The sequence below is a fragment of the Coturnix japonica genome, unplaced genomic scaffold, assembly GCF_054131305.1.
Source record: "Coturnix japonica strain WE unplaced genomic scaffold, WE-NBRP24 Scf098, whole genome shotgun sequence".
Classification (NCBI taxonomy): domain Eukaryota; kingdom Metazoa; phylum Chordata; class Aves; order Galliformes; family Phasianidae; genus Coturnix; species Coturnix japonica.
The window spans coordinates 31,315-47,588 of NW_028189001.1; the positions used below are offsets into that span (position 1 = coordinate 31,315).

General features: G+C 53.1%; 1 protein-coding gene across 9 annotated transcripts in view; it reads left to right on the forward strand.

Annotated features, from left to right (window-relative positions):
• The first annotated feature begins 2,106 nt into the window (after positions 1 to 2,106).
• The window catches only part of ATP1A3 (ATPase Na+/K+ transporting subunit alpha 3), a 60,182-nt gene continuing 46,014 nt past the window's right edge, over positions 2,107 to 16,274 (forward strand). For 6 of the 9 annotated variants that reach the window (XM_085534758.1, XM_085534757.1, XM_085534760.1 and 3 more), the window contains exons 1-4: positions 2,107 to 2,215; positions 9,939 to 10,058; positions 12,540 to 12,599; positions 14,644 to 14,847. In XM_085534758.1, the coding sequence (XP_085390884.1) occupies positions 2,210 to 2,215; positions 9,939 to 10,058; positions 12,540 to 12,599; positions 14,644 to 14,847 (390 nt within the window). In that variant the 5' untranslated portion in view covers positions 2,107 to 2,209. The remainder of the gene's footprint in view (positions 2,216 to 9,938; positions 10,059 to 12,539; positions 12,600 to 14,643; positions 14,848 to 16,274) is intronic. The other 3 variants (XM_085534764.1, XM_085534763.1, XM_085534765.1) reach the window with 1 other exon arrangement.

Sequence of the window (16,274 nt, forward strand, 5' to 3'; positions counted from 1 at the left end):
CGAGCCGCCCCTTCCAACCAATGGGAGAACAGGGGGAGGGGGGGGGGGGCGTGGCGTCGCGAGTGGGCGGGGCTTCCCCTCAAGGTCACTTCCATATAAGGACACGCCCCCGTGACGTCACTGCGGGGACTCCCCCCCATTGCGGCATCCCGAGGACCCGCAGCACGTTGCTATGGCGACCGCCGGCCCGTTCCCATGGAGACCCTGCAGCCAATCAGCGTGGACCCCCCTTTATCCCGTTGCTATGGAGCCCCGTTGCCATGGCAACGGGCGCAGGGATGCTGCGGCGGGGAATGACTGCAGAGAAACGGGGGGGGGAAATGGGGGAGGGGGGGGAGGGGGATGGGGGTCATTAAGGGGACGTTAATTAATGGGGGGGGTCATTAAGGGGTGTGTTAATTAAGGTCATTGGGGGGGTCGTTAAGGGGGGGGTCATTAAGGGGGTGTGTTAATTAAGGACATTGGGGGGGTCATTGGGTGGGCCCTTAATGGGGGGGTCATTAAGGGGGTCATTAAGGGGGTGTGTTAATTAAGGTCATTGGGGGGGTTATTAAGGGGGGGGTCATTAAGGGGATGTGTTAATTAAGGTCATTAAGGGGGGGGTCATTAAGGGGGTGTATTAATTAAAGCCTTAAAGGGGGGGTCATTGGGTGGGCCCTTAATGGGGGGAGGTCATTAAGGGGGGGTCATTAAGGGGGTGTATTAATTAAGGCCATTAAGGGGGAGGTTCATTAAGGGGGGGGTCATTAAGTGGGGGCACTAATTAAGGTCATTAAGGGGGAGGTTCATTAAGGGGGGGGTCATTAAGGGGGGGCACTAATTAAGGCCATTAAGGGGGGGTTCATTAAGGGGGGGTCATCAAGGGGGGACACTAATTAAGGCCACTAAGGGGGGGTCCTTAAGGGGGGGGTCATTAAGGGGGTGTATTAATTAAGGTCATTAAGGGGGGGTCATTATGGGGGTCATTAAGGGGGGGCACTAATTAAGGCCATTAAGGGGGGTCCTTAAGGGGGGGGTCATTAAGGGGGTGTATTAATTAAAGGCATGAAGGGGAGGGGTCATTAAGGGGGGGGTCATTAAGGGGGTGTATTAATTAAGGTCATTAAGGGGGGGTCATTATGGGGGTCATTAAGGGGAGGCACTAATTAAGGTCATTAAGGGGGGGTCATTAAGTTGCTGCATTGCAGGGGGGGCTAATTAACATGGGATCCTCCTGTATTGGGGGGGGGGGGGGGCACTAATTAGCATCAATTAACGGGGGGCTCACTGTTGGGGTGGGGAAGGTCATTAAGAGGGGGGGCGTTAATTAGTAGTAATTAAAGCGGGGGGGTCATTAAGAGGGGCCTCCCGTTAAGGATATGGGGGGTTATTGGGGGGGGTGGTATTAATTAGTGGTGATTAAGATGGGGGGCTCATTAAGGGGGGGGTCTCATTAAGGGGGTGGTCTAATTAAGGGGGGGGGTCTAATTAAGTTGGAGGGTTATTGGGGTCGTTAATTGGGGGTGTTGATGAAGGGGGTCTCATTAAGGGGGGGGTCTAATTAAGGGTGGGGTTCTAATTAAGCGGGGGGGGTCTCATTAAGGGGGGGGGGTCTCATTAAGGGGGGTGTCTCATTAAGGGGGGGGGTCTAATTAAGGGGGAGGGTCATTGGGGTCGTTAATTAAGGGGGGGGTCGCTAATTGGGGGTGTTAATGAAGGGGGTCTCATTAAGGGGGTCTCATTAAGGGGGTCTAATTAAGGGGGGGATCTCATTAAGGGGGGGTCTCATTAAGGGAGGGGGTCTCATTAAGGGGGGGTATAATTAAGGGGGGGTCTCATTAAGGGGGTCTCATTAAGGGGGTCTCATGAAGGGGTTCTCATTAAGGGGGTCTCATTAAGAAGGGGGTCTCATTAAGAGGGTCTAATTAAGGGCCATTAATTAAGGGGTGGGGGGGCACAAAAGACACCCCCCCCCCCCCAACGAGGAGAATCCGCAGTAAAAGGGGCGTGGCTTCACCGGGCGCGGTGGGCGTGGCCAAGCTCGGAGTCTCTCTCCTATTGGTCAGTTCCATCCCCGAAGCTCCGCCCACTCTGTTAGCCCTGAGCTCCGAGCTCCGATCCGGGCTCAGAACCGAGACGGGACCGAACCGAACCGGAGCCGAATAGGAACGAACCGGAACCGACAGAGCCCATAAAGGGAGCGGGGGGAACCCCGAGGGGAGCCGCAAACATGGGGGTATGTGAGCAATGGGGGGGGGAGTGTGGAAATGGGTGTGTAAATGGGGAATGAGTGTGGAAATGAGTGTGTAAATGGGGGGAAATGGGGTTTGAATGGGGGAATGAGTGTGGAAATGGGGAGATGAGTGTGTAAATGGGGATAAATGGGGTTTAAATGGGGGAATGAGTGTGTAAATGGGTGTAAATGGGGAGATGAGTGTGGAAATGGGTGTGTAAATGGGGTTTAAATGGGGGAATGAGTGTGGAAATGGGGGTAAATGAGTGTAAATGGGGTTTAAATGGGGGTAAATGGGGTTTAAATGGGGGTGAGTGTGTAAATGAGTGTGGAAATGGGGGTAAATAGGTGTAAATGGGGTTTAAATGGGGTTTAAATGGGGGTAAGTGGGGTTTAAATGGGGAATGAGTGTGTAAATGGTGTGTAAATGGATTTAAATGGGGGAATGAGTGTGTAAATGGGGTTTAAATGGGGTTTAAATGGGGTTTAAATGGGGTTTAAATGGGGGTGAATGTGTAAATGGTGTGTAAATGGGGGTGTATGAGGTCTAAATGGGGAGATGAGTGTGTAAATGGGTGTGTAAATGGGTTTAAATATGGTTTAAATGGGGTTTAAGTGGGGGTATGTGTGCAAATGGGGGTGTAAATGGTGTAAATGGGGTCTAAATGGGGTGGAAATGGGGTTTAAATGGGGAATGAGTGTGTAAATGGCGTGTAAATGGGAGTGTATGGGGTTTAAATGGGGTTTAAATGGGGGAATGAGTGTGTAAATGGGGGTGTATGGGGTCTAAATGGGTGTAAATGGGGTCTAAATGGGGAGATGAGTGTGTAAATGGGGTTTAAGTGGGAGTGTATGGGGTTTAAATGGGGGTATGTGTGCAAATGGGGGAATGAGTGTGTAAATGGAGTTTAAATGGGGGGATATGGGGGGTGAGCGTGCAAATGGGGGGTGTGAATGGGGAGTAAATGGGGTGTGAATGGGATGGAGGGGGATGAGTGTGCAAATGGGGGGAGAAAGTGTGAAAGGGGCGTGCAAGGATGGTGCAAATCAATGGGGGGTGTGTGTGTGTGTGCAATGAGTGTACAAGGAGCTGGCGGGGCCGCAGTGCGGCATGAGCGTGCAAGGGGACTGCAGAGGGCTGCGCACTGCGACACCATGCGTGTGCAAGGGGGGAACATAGGGACCCCATTGAGTGTGTAAGGGGGGAATATAGAGACCCCATTGAGTGTGCAAGGGGGGAACATAAGGCCCCCATTGAGTGTGCAAGGGGGAACATAGGGACCCCATTGAGTGTGTAAGGGGGGAACATAGAGACCCCATTGAGTGTGCAAGGGGGAACATAGGGACCCCATTGAGTGTGTAAGGGGGGACACATAGAGACCCCATTGAGTGTGTAAGGGGGGACATAGGGACCCCATTGAGTGTGCAAGGGGTGTGCACATAGAGCCCCCATTAGAGCCCCCATTGCACGTGCAAGGGGCGTGCAAGGAGCTCACAGGGCTCATTGGTGCACTGGGCGTGCACTGGGCGTGCAATGGGCGTGCAATGGGCGTGCAAGGCGCAGTGCGGCGCTGTGCAATGGGGGGGTGTTGCATAATCCCCCCCCCCCCTCGTGTCGCACGCGGCCCCGCGTGTGTCCCCGTGTCCTTGTGCAAATCCTCGTGCAAATCCTAGTGCCCCATAGCCCCTATATGTGTGTGACCCCATATATGTGTGTCCTTGTGCCCTTGTAATTGTGCAAGCCCTATAGATGTCCCCCTATATCCGTGTCCTTGTGCAAACCCTATAGATGTCCCCCCATATCTGTGTCCTTGTGCAAATCCTCGTGCAAATCCTAGTGCCCCATAGCCCCTATATGTGTGTGTGACCCCATATATGTGGGTCCTTGTGGCCGTGCAGACCCTATAGATGTCCCCCTATATCAATGTCCTTGTGCAAACCCTATAGATGTCCCCCTATATCTGTGTCCTCGTGCAAATCCTCGTGCAAATCCTTGTGCCCCATAGCCCCTATGTGTGTCTGTGTGTCCCTATATGTGTGTGTGATCCCATATGTGGGTCCTTGTGGCCATGCAGACCCTATAGATGTCCCCCTATATCCATGTCCTATAGATGTCCCCCTATATCTGTGTCCTCGTGCAAATCCTCGTGCAAATCCTAGTGCCCCATAGCCCCTATATGTGTGTGTGACCCCATATGTGTGTGCCCTTGTAATTGTGCAAGCCCTATAGATGTCCCCTTATATCAATGTCCTTGTGCAAACCCTATAGATGTCCCCCTATATCCGTGTCCTCGTGCAAATCCTCGTGCAAATCCTAGTGCCCCCATAAGTGCCCATATACATCCTATAATCCCATAGATGGCCCCATAGGGGACCCCATAACCCCATAGATGGCCCCATAGGGGACCCCATAACCCCATAGATGGCCCCATAGGGGACATTATGGCCTTGGCTCTATAGGGGACCCTATAACCCCATAGATGGCCCCATAGGGGATCCTATAACCCCATAGATGGCCCCATAGGGGACCTTGTGGCCTTGGCCCTATAGGGGACCCTATAACCCCATAGATGGCCTCATAGGGGACCCTATAACCCCATAGATGGCCCCATAGGGGACCCTATAACCCCATAGATGGCCCCATAGGGGACCCTATAATCCCATACATTGCCCCATAGGGGACCTTGTGGCCTTGGCCCCATAGGGGACCCTATAACCCCATAGATGGCCCCATAGGGGACCTTGTGGCCTTGGCCCCATAGGGGACCCTATAACCCCATAGATGGCCTCATAGGGGACCCTATAACCCCATAGATGGCCCCATAGGGGACCTTGTGGCCTTGGCCCTATAGGGGACCCTATAACCCCATAGATGGCCTCATAGGGGACCCTATAACCCCATAGATGGCCCCATAGGGGACCCTATAACCCCATAGATGGCCCCATAGGGGACCCTATAATCCCATACATTGCCCCATAGGGGACCTTGTGGCCTTGGCCCCATAGGGGACCCTATAACCCCATAGATGGCCCCATAGGGGACCTTGTGGCCTTGGCCCCATAGGGGACCCTATAACCCCATAGATGGCCCCATAGGGGACCCTATAACCCCATAGATGGCCCCATAGGGGACATTATGGCCTTGGCCCCATAGGGGACCTTATAACCCCATAGATGGCCCCATAGGGGACCTTATGGCCTTGGCCCCATAGGGGATCCTATAACCCCATAGATGGCCCCATAAGGGACCCTATAACCCCATAGATGGCCCCATAGGGGACCTTATGGCCTTGGCCCCATAGGAGACCCCATAACCCCATAGATGGCCCCATAGGAGACCCTATAACCCCATAGATGGCCCCATATGTGTCCCCACCCCTATATGTGCTCCCCATAGTGTCCCCATAATGTCCCTATAGGAATCCCCTATATTGTCCCCCCCCATAATACCCCATATGGGGGTCCCTATAATGCCCCTCCCCCCCCACTGATCCTATATGGGATCCCCTATTACCCCCCCCATAATACCCCATATGGGGGTCCCTATTATATCCCCCCATTATTATAGGATCCCCCCCATTATTATAGGGTCCCCCCCATATTATAGGATCCCCCCCATATTATAGGGTCCCCCCCATATTATAGGATCCCCCCATATTATAGGGTCCCCCCCCATATTATAGGATCCCCCCATATTATAGGATCCCCCCCATATTATAGGGTCCCCCCCATATTATAGGATCCCCCCATATTATAGGATCCCCCCCACATTATAGGATCCCCCCATATTATAGGATCCCCCCCCATATTATAGGATCCCCCCATATTATAGGATCCCCCCCATTATTATAGGGTCCCCCCCATATTATAGGATCCCCCCCATATTATAGGGTCCCCCCCATATTATAGGATCCCCCCCATATTATAGGGTCCCCCCCATATTATAGGATCCCCCCCATATTATAGGGTCCCCATCATTATTATAGGACCCCCCCCCATATTATAGGATCCCCCCCATATAAACCCCAAAGCTCTTTGCTATGGGGCAGCCCCCCCACCCCATATAAACCCCAAAGCTCTTTGCTATGGGGCAGACCCCCACCCCATATAAACCCCAAAGCTCTTTGCTATAGGGCAGCCCCCCCACCCCATATAAACCCCAAAGCTCTTTGCTATGGGGCAGCCCCCCCACCCCATATAAACCCCAAAGCCGTTTCCTATGGGGCAGCCCCCCCACCCCATATAAACCCCAAAGCTCTTTGCTATGGGGCAGCCCCCCCACCCCATATAAACCCCAAAGCTCTTTGCTATGGGGCAGCCCCCCCACCCCATATAAACCCCAAAGCTCTTTGCTATGGGGCAGCCCCCCCACCCCATATAAACCCCAAAGCTCTTTGCTATAGGGCAGCCCCCCCACCCCATATAAACCCCAAAGCTCTTTGCTATGGGGCAGCCCCCCCACCCCATATAAACCCCAAAGCTGTTTCCTATGGGGCGGCCCCATATCCCCCCCCCCGACCCCATTAATCCGGATTATCTATAGGGGATTTATGGGGGGGGGGGCAGCAGATGGCGATGGGGGAGGGGCGGCCTATGGGGGGGGGGATGGGGGGATTTTGGGGTCATTTAGGGGTTTTTTGGGGGGGGGGATTTGGGGTCTTTTTGGGGCCGGTTTTGGGGCTTTTTAGGGTGATTTTAATGGGGTTTTGGGGTCGTTTTGGGGCCATTTTGTCCCTTTTAAGTCAATTTCAATGGGGATTTGGGGTCCTTTATGGGGTTTTGGGGTCCTTTATGGGGTCCTTTATGGGGTTTTGGGGGTGGTTATGGGGTTTTGGGGCCATTTTGTCCCTTTTAGGTCAATTTGAATGGGGTTTTGGGGCCCTTTATGGGTTTTTGGGGTCCTTTATGGGGCCCTTTATGGGGTTTTGGGGTCCTTTATGGGGTCCTTTATGGGGCCCTTTATGGGGTTTTGGGGTCCTTTATGGGGTCCTTTATGGGGTTTTGGGGTCATTTTGGTGCCATTTTGTCCCTTTTAGGTCAATTTTAATGGGGTTTTGGTGCCATTTTGTCCCTTTTAGGTCAATTTTAATGGGGTTTTGGGGCCATTTTGTCCCTTTTAGGTCAATTTTAACGGGGTTTTGGGGTCCTTTATGGGTTTATGGGGCCATTTTGTCCCTTTTAGGTCAATTTTAATGGGGTTTTGGGGCCCTTTATGGGGCCCTTTATGGGGTTTGGGGGTCCTTTATGGGTTTTTGGGGTCCCTTATGGGGCCCTTTATGGGGTTTTGAGGCCCTTTATGGGGTTTTGGGGTCATTTTGGCGCCATTTTGTCCCTTTTAGGTCAATTTTAATGGGGTTTTGGTGCTTTTAGGTCAATTTTAATGGGGTTTTGGGGCCTTTTATGGGGTTTTGGGGTCCTTTATGGGGCCCTTTATGGGGTTTTGGGGCCCTTTATGGGGTTTTGGGGTCCTTTATGGTGTTTGGGGGTTCTTTATGGGGCCCTTTATGGGGTTTTGGGGTCCTTTGGGGTCCTTTATGGGGTCCTTTATGGGGTCCTTTATGGGGTTTTGGGGTCCTTTATGGGGCCCTTTATGGGGTCTGGGGGTGGTTATGGGGTTTTGGGGTCCTTTATGGGGTTTTGGGGCCCTTTGGGGTCCTTTATGGGGTCCTTTATGGGGCCCTTTATGGGGTTTTGGGGTCCTTTATGGGGTCCTTTATGGGATTTTGGGGCCATTTTGGTGCCATTTTGTCCCTTTTAGGTCAATTTTAATGGGGTTTTGGGGTCCTTTATGGGGTTTTGGGGTCCTTTATGGGGTCCTTTATGGGGTTTGGGGGTCCTTTATGGGGTCCTTTATGGGGTCCATTATGGGGTTTTGGGGGTGGTTATGGGTCTGGGGTCCTATATAGGGCCTGGGGTGGTTGTGGGTCTGGGGTCCCTTTTCTATCCATTTCTATTCATTTCAATGGATTTCAATGGGGTTTTGGGGCCCTTTATGGGGTTTTGGGGTCCTTTATGGGGTCCTTTATGGGGCCCTTTATGGGGTCTGGGGGTGGTTATGGGGTTTTGGTGCCATTTTGTCCCTTTTAGGTCAATTTTAATGGGGTTTTGGGGCCTTTTATGGGGTTTTGGGGCCTTTTATGGGGTTTTGGGGCCCTTTATGGGGTCCTTTATGGGGTTTTGGGGTCCTTTATGGGGCCCTTTATGGGGTTTTGGGGACATTTATGGGGTTTTGGGGGTGGTTATGGGTCTGGGGTCCTATATAGGGCCTGGGGTGATTGTGGGTCTGGGGTCCCTTTTCTATCCATTTCAATGGATTTCAATGGGGTTTTGGGGTCCTTTATGGGGTTTTGGGGCCCTTTGGGGTCCTTTATAGGGTCTGGGGGTGGTTATGGGGTCTTGGGGGGGGTCTCGTGGTCCGAGCTCACGGTGACTGCCATTGTCAATGCATTTCTATGGGGTTTTGGGGCCATTTTGGTGCCATTTTGTCCCTTTTAGGTCAATTTTAATGGGGTTTTGGGGTCATTTTGGTGCCATTTTGTCCCTTTTAGGTCAATTTTAATGGGGTTTTGGGGGTGGTTATGGGGTTTTGGGTCTATTTTGTCCCTTTTAGGTCAATTTTAATGGGGTTTTGGTGCTTTTAGGTCAATTTTAATGGGGTTTTGGGGCCTTTTATGGGGTTTTGGGGTCCTTTATGGGGTTCTTTATGGGGTTTTGGGTCCATTTTGTCCCTTTTAGGTCAATTTTAATGGGGTTTTGGGTCCATTTTGTCCCTTTTAGGTCAACTTTAATGGGGTTTTGGGTCCATTTTGTCCCTTTTAGGGCAATTTTAATGGGGTTTTGGGGTCTTTTATGGGGTTTTGGAGCCCTTTGGGTCCTTTATGGGGTCCTTTATGGGGTTTTGGTGTCATTTTTGTGCCATTTTGTCCCTTTTAGGTCAATTTTAATGGGGTTTTGGGGGTGGTTATGGGGTTTTGGGGCCATTTTGTCCCTTTTAGGTCAATTTTAATGGGGTTTTGGTGCTTTTAGGTCAATTTTAATGGGGTTTTGGGGGTGGTTATGGGGTTTTGGGGCCCTTTATGGGGTCTGGGGGTGGTTCTGGGTTTGGGGTGGTTATGGGGTTTTGGGGGGGGTCTCGCGGTCCGAGCTCACGGAGACTGTGTCCCTTTTCTATCCATTTCAATGGGGTTTTGGGGTCCTTTATGGGGTCCTTTATGGGGTTTTGGGGTCATTTTGGTGCCATTTTGTCCCTTTTAGGTCAATTTTAATGGGGTTTTGGGGCCTTTTGGGGTCCTTTATGGGGTTCTGGGGTGGTTTGGGGGCCATTTTGGTGCCCTTTTCTCCCTATCTTGTCCATTTCAATGGGGTTTTGGGGCCATTTTGTCCCTTTTAGGTCAATTTTAATGGGTTTTTGGGGTTGGTTATGGGGTTTTGGGGGTGGTTATGGGGTTTTGGGGCCATTTTGTCCCTTTTAGGTCAATTTTAATGGGGTTTTGGGGCCCTTTATGGGGTTTTGGGGTCCTTTATAGGGTCTGGGGGTGGTTATGGGGTTTTGGGTCCATTTTGTCCCCTTTAGGTCAATTTTAATGGGGTTTTGGGGTCCTTTGGGGTCCTTTATGGGGCCCTTTATGGGGTCTGGGGGTGGTTATGGGGTCTGGGGGGGGTCTCGCGGTCCGAGCTCACGGTGACTGTGCGGCGCCGTGCGGGACCCCGCGCCCCCCCCCCGCAGTACGGCGGCTCCGACAGTTACCGGGTGGCCACCACCGCACAGGACAAAGGGGAAAAGGAGTCCCCTAAAAAGGGCAAGGGGAAGAGGGACCTCGACGACCTCAAGAAGGAGGTGGCCATGGTATGGATCCTATACCAGGTTATATGGGGGTATATGGGGGTCTATGGGGTCTATGGGGTCTGAAGGGGGGGTATATGGGCGGTATATGGGGTTATATGGGGGTATATGGGGGGTATATGGGGTCTATAGGGTCTGTATGGGGTCTATGGGGGGTATATGGGGTATATGGGGTTATATGGGGGGTATATGGGGTCTATAGGGTCTGTATGGGGGGTATATGGGGGTTATATGGGCATTATATGGGGCTGTATGGGGGGTATATGGGGTCTATGGGGTCTGAAGGGGGGGTATATGGGGTCTATGGGGGGTTATATGGGGGTATATGGGGGTATATGGGGTCTATGGGGTCTGTATGGGGGTTATATGTATGTATATGGGGGTCTATGGGGTCTGTATGGGCATTATATGGGGGTTATATGGGAGGTATATGGGGTCTATGGGGGGTATATGGGGTCTATGGGGGGTTATATGGGGGTATATGGGGTCTATGGGGTCTGTATGGGGGTTATATGGGAGGTATATGGGGTCTATGGGGGTATATGGGGTCTGTATGGGGTCTGTATGGGGGGTATATGGGGATATATGGGGTTATATGGGAGTTAGGGGGGTATGTGGGGGGTATATGGGGTTATATGGGGTCTATGGGGTCTATGGGGTCTGAAGGGGGGGTATATGGGGTCTATGGGGTATATGGGGTTATATGGGGGATATATGGGGGTATATGGGGTCTATGGGGTCTGTATGGGGGTTATATGGGAGGTATATGGGGTCTATGGGGGGTATATGGGGGGTATATGGGGGTATATGGGGTCTATGGGGGGTTATATGGGGTTATATGGGGGGTATATGGGGTTATATGGGGGTCTATGGGGGTATATGGGGGAAGAGGGACCTCGACGACCTCAAGAAGGAGGTGGCCATGGTATGGATCCTATACCAGGTTATATGGGGGTATATGGGGGTCTATGGGGGTATATGTATGTATATGGGGGTTATATGGGGGTATATGGGGTCTGTATGGGGGGTATATGGGGTCTATGGGGTCTGTATGGGGGTTATATGGGGACTATATGGGGTTATATGGGAGTTAGGGGGGGTATATGGGGTCTATAGGGTCTGTATGGGGTCTGTATGGGGGGTATATGGGAGGTATATGGGGTCTATGGGGGGTATATGGGGGTTATATGGGGTCTATGGGGGGTTATATGGGGTCTATGGGGGGTATATGGGGTCTATGGGGGGTATATGGGGTCTATGGGGTCTGTTTTGGGGGGTATATGGGGTTATATGGGGGTATATGGGGTCTATGGGGTTATATGGGGGGTTATATGGGGGTATATGGGGGGTATATGGGGTTATATGGGGGTCTATGGGGGTATATGGGGGACGAGGGACCTCGACGACCTCAAGAAGGAGGTGGCCATGGTATGGATCCTATACGAGGTTATATGGGGGTATATGGGGGTATATGGGGTCTGTATGGGGGGTATATGGGGGGTGTATGGGGATTAGGGGGGATATATGGGGTTATATGGGGTCTATGGGGTCTGTATGGGGTCTGTATAGGGGTTATATGGGAGTATATGGGGTTATATGGGGGTATATGGGGGTATATGGGGGTTATATGGGGGTCTATGGGGGTTATATGGGGGTATATGGGGGTATATGGGGTCTATGGGGTCTGTATGGGGGTTATATGGGGTCTATGGGGGGTATATGGGGGTATATGGGGGTATATGGGGCTGTATGGGGGGCATATGAGGTCTATGGGGTCTGTATGGGGTCTGAAGGGGGGGTCTATGGGGTCTGTATGGGGGGTATATGGGGTTATATGGGGCTGTATGGGGGGTATATGGGGTCTATGGGGTCTGTATGGGGGGTATATGGGGGGTATATGGGGTCTATGGGGTCTGTATGGGGGTATATGGGGGGTATATGGGGGTATATGGGGTTATATGGGGGTCTATGGGGGTTATATGTATGTATATGGGGGTTATATGGGGGTATATGGGGGTTATATGGGGTTTATGGGGTCTGTATGGGGTCTTTATGGGGGGTATATGGGGTCTATGGGGGGTTATATGGGGCTATATGGGGGTCTATGGGGGTATATGGGGTTATATGGGGGTCTATGGGAGTCTATGGGGGCTATATGGGGTTATATGGGGGTCTATGGGGATCTATGGGGGCTCTATGGGGCTCTATGGGGTTTTATGGGGGTCTATGGGAGTCTGTGGGGGCTCTATGGGGCTCTATGGGGTTTTATGGGGGTCTATGGGGTCTATGGGGGCTCTATGGGGCTCTATGGGGCTCTATGGGGCTCTATGGGGTTTTATGGGGGTCTATGGGGTCTATGGGGGCTCTATGGGGCTCTATGGGGTTATATGGGGGTCTATGGGCTCTATGGGGGCTCTATGGGGCTCTATGGGGTTTTATGGGGGGTGGGCCGATCTATGGGGTGTGTTTGTGTCTGCCCCATAGACAGAGCACAAGATGTCCATCGAGGAGGTGTGCAGGAAGTACAACACCGACTGCGTGCAGGTGGGACCCCCCCCCAATAGGGGCCCTATAAGGCCCTATAGGGTCCCCATGGATCCCTATGGGTCCCCATGGGTCCCCATGTATCCCTATGGGTCCCTATACATCCCTATGTATCCCTATGGGTCCCTATACGTCCCTATGGATCTCTATGTATCCCTATGGGTCCCTATGGGTCCCCATGTATCCCTATGGGGTCTCTGTGTGTCCCTATGGGTTCCTATGGGGGCCCTATAAGTCCCTATAGGGTCCCCATGTATCCCTATGGGTCCCTATACGTCCCTATGGATCTCTATGTATCCCTATGGGCCTCTATGTATCCCTATGGGTCCCTATGGGGTCTCTATGGGTCCCTATGGGTCTCTATGGGGTCTCTATGTATCCCTATGGGCCTCTATGTATCTCTATGGGTCCCTATGGGGTCTCTATGGGTCCCTATGTGTCTCTATGGGTCCCTATGGGTCCCCATGTATCCCTGTGGGGTCTCTATGGGTCCCTATGGGGTCCCTAAGTGTCCCTATGGGTCCCTATGTGTCTCTATGGGTCCCTATGTGTCTCTATGGGTCCCTATGGGTCTCTATGGGTCCCTATGGGTCCCCATGTATCCCTATGGGTCTTTATGGGGTCCCCATGTATCCCTATGTGTCCCTATGGGGTTCCTATGGGGTCTCAATGTATCCCTATGGGTCCCTATGGGGTTTCTATGGGGTCTCTATGTATCTCTATGGGGTCCCCATGTATCCCTATGGGTCCCTATACGTCCCTATGGAACTCTATGTGTCCCTATGGGGCCTCTATGTATCTCTATGGGTCCCTATGGGTCCCCATGTATCCCTGTGGGATCTCTATGGGTCCCTATGGGGTCTCTATGTATCTCTATGGGGTCTCTATGTATCCCTATGGGTCTCTATGTGTCCCTATGGGTTCCTATGGGTCCCCATGTATCCCTATGGGTCTCTATGGGTCCCTATGTATCCCTATGGGTCCTTATGGGTCTCAATGTATCCCTATGGGTCTCTATGGGTCCCTATGGGTTTCTATGGGTCTCAATGTATTTCTATGGGGTCTCTATGTATCCCTATGAGTCCCCATGTATCTCTATGGATCCCTATGGGTTTCTATGGGGTCTCAATGTATCCCTATGGGTCCCTATGGGTTTCTATGGGGTCTCAATGTATCCCTATGTGTCTCCCCCCATAGGGCCTGACCCACAGCAAGGCCCAGGAGATCCTGGGGTCTCTATGGGTCTCTATGGGTCCCCATGTATCCCTATGGGTCTCTATGTGTCCCTATGGGTCCCTATGGGGTCTCAATGTACCTCTATGGGTCTCAATGTATCCCTATGTGTCTCCCCCCATAGGGCCTGACCCACAGCAAGGCCCAGGAGATCCTGGGGTCTCTATGGGTCTCTATGGGTCCCCATGTATCTCTATGGGTCCCTATGGGGTCTCAGTGTATCTCTATGGGCTCCCTATGTATCCCTATGTGTCCCTATGGGTCTCTATGTGTCCCTATGGGTTTCTATGGGGTCTCAATGTATCCCTATGTGTCTCTATGTGTCCCTATGGGTCCCTATGGGGTCTCAATGTATCTCTATGGGGTCTCAATGTATCTCTATGGGTCCCTATGTATCTCTATGGGTCTCAATGTATCCCTATGTGTCTCCCCCCATAGGGCCTGACCCACAGCAAGGCCCAGGAGATCCTGGGGTCTCTATGGGTCCCTATGTGTCCCTATGGGTTTCTATGGGGTCTCTATGTATCCCTATGGGCCTCTATGTATCTCTATGGGTCCCTATGGGGTCTCAATGTATCTCTATGGGTCTCAATGTATCTCTATGGGTCTCAATGTATCTCTATGGGGTCTCAATGTATCTCTATGGGTCTCAATGTATCCCTATGTATCTCCCCCCATAGGGCCTGACCCACAGCAAGGCCCAGGAGATCCTGGGGTCTCTATGGGTCCCTATGTGTCCCTATGGGTCCCTATGGGGTTTCTATGGGGTTTCTATGTATTCCTATGTATCCCTATGTGTCTCCCCCCATAGGGCCTGACCCACAGCAAGGCCCAGGAGATCCTGGCCCGTGACGGCCCCAACGCTTTGACCCCCCCCCCCACGACCCCCGAGTGGGTGAAGTTTTGCCGGCAGCTTTTTGGGGGTTTCTCCATCTTATTGTGGATCGGGGCCATTCTCTGCTTCCTGGCTTATGGGATCCAGGCCGGCACCGAGGATGAGCCCTCCAATGATAACGTATGGGATATGGGGCGGCTATGGGGCAGGATATGGGGCTATGGGGCAGGGGGGTGGCTATGGGGCTGGGATATGGGGCAGGGGGGTGGCTATGGGGCAGGGGGTTGGCTATGGGGCAGGATATGGGGCTATGGGGCTGGGATATGGGGCTATGGGGCTGGATATGGGGCTATGGGGCAGGATATGGGGCAGGGGGGTGGCTATGGGGCTGGGATATGGGGCTATGGGGCTGAGATATGGGGCAGGATATGGGGCTATGGGGCAGGGGGGTGGCTATGAGGCTGGGATATGGGGCAGGGGGGTGGCTATGAGGCAGGATATGGGGCTATGGGGCTGGGATATGGGGCAGGGGGGTGGCTATGAGGCAGGATATGGGGCTATGGGGCTGGGATATGGGGCAGGATATGGGGCTATGGGGCAGGATATGGGGCTATGGGGCAGGATATGGGGCTATGGGGCTGGGATATGGGGCTATGGGGCAGGTTATGGGGCTATGGGGCTGGGATGTGGGGCCATTCTCTGCTTCCTGGCTTATGGGATCCAGGCCGGCACCGAGGACGAGCCCTCCAATGATAATGTATGGGATGTGGGGCAGGATATGGGGCTATGGGGCAGGATATGGGGCTATGGGGCAGGATATGGGGCTATGGGGCAGGGGGGTGGCTATGGGGCAGGATATGGGGCTATGGGGCAGGGATATGGGGCTATGGGGCAGGGGGGTGGCTATGGGGCAGGATATGGGGCAGGATATGGGGCTATGGGGCAGGATATGGGGCTATGGGGCTGGGATATGGGGATATGGGGCGGCTATGGGGCTATGGGGCAGGATATGGGGCTATGGGGCAGGATATGGGGCTATGGGGCAGGGGGTGGCTATGGGGCTGGGATATGGGGCTGGGTTATGGGGCAGGGGGGTGGCTATGGGGCTGGGCTATGGGGCAGGATATGGGGCTATGGGGCTGGGATATGGGGCAGGGGGGTGGCTATGGGGCAGGATATGGGGCTATGGGGCTGGGATATGGGGCTATGGGGCAGGATATGGGGCAGGATATGGGGCTATGGGGCTGGGATATGAGGCTATAGGGGCAGGATATGGGGCTATGGGGCACGATATGGGGCTATGGGGCAGGATATGGGGCGGGATATGGGGCTATGGGGCAGGATATGGGGCTATGAGGCAGGATATGGGGCTATGGGGCTGGGATATGGGGCTATGGGGCAGGATATGGGGCTATGGGGCAGGATATGGGGCGGGATATGGGGCTATGGGGCTGGGATATGGGGCCATTCTCTGCTTCCTGGCTTATGGGATCCAGGCCAGCACCGAGGACGAGCCCTCCAATGATAACGTATGGGATGTGGGGCAGGATATGGGGCAGGATATGGGGCTGGGATATGGGGCTATGGGGCAGGATATGGGGCTATGG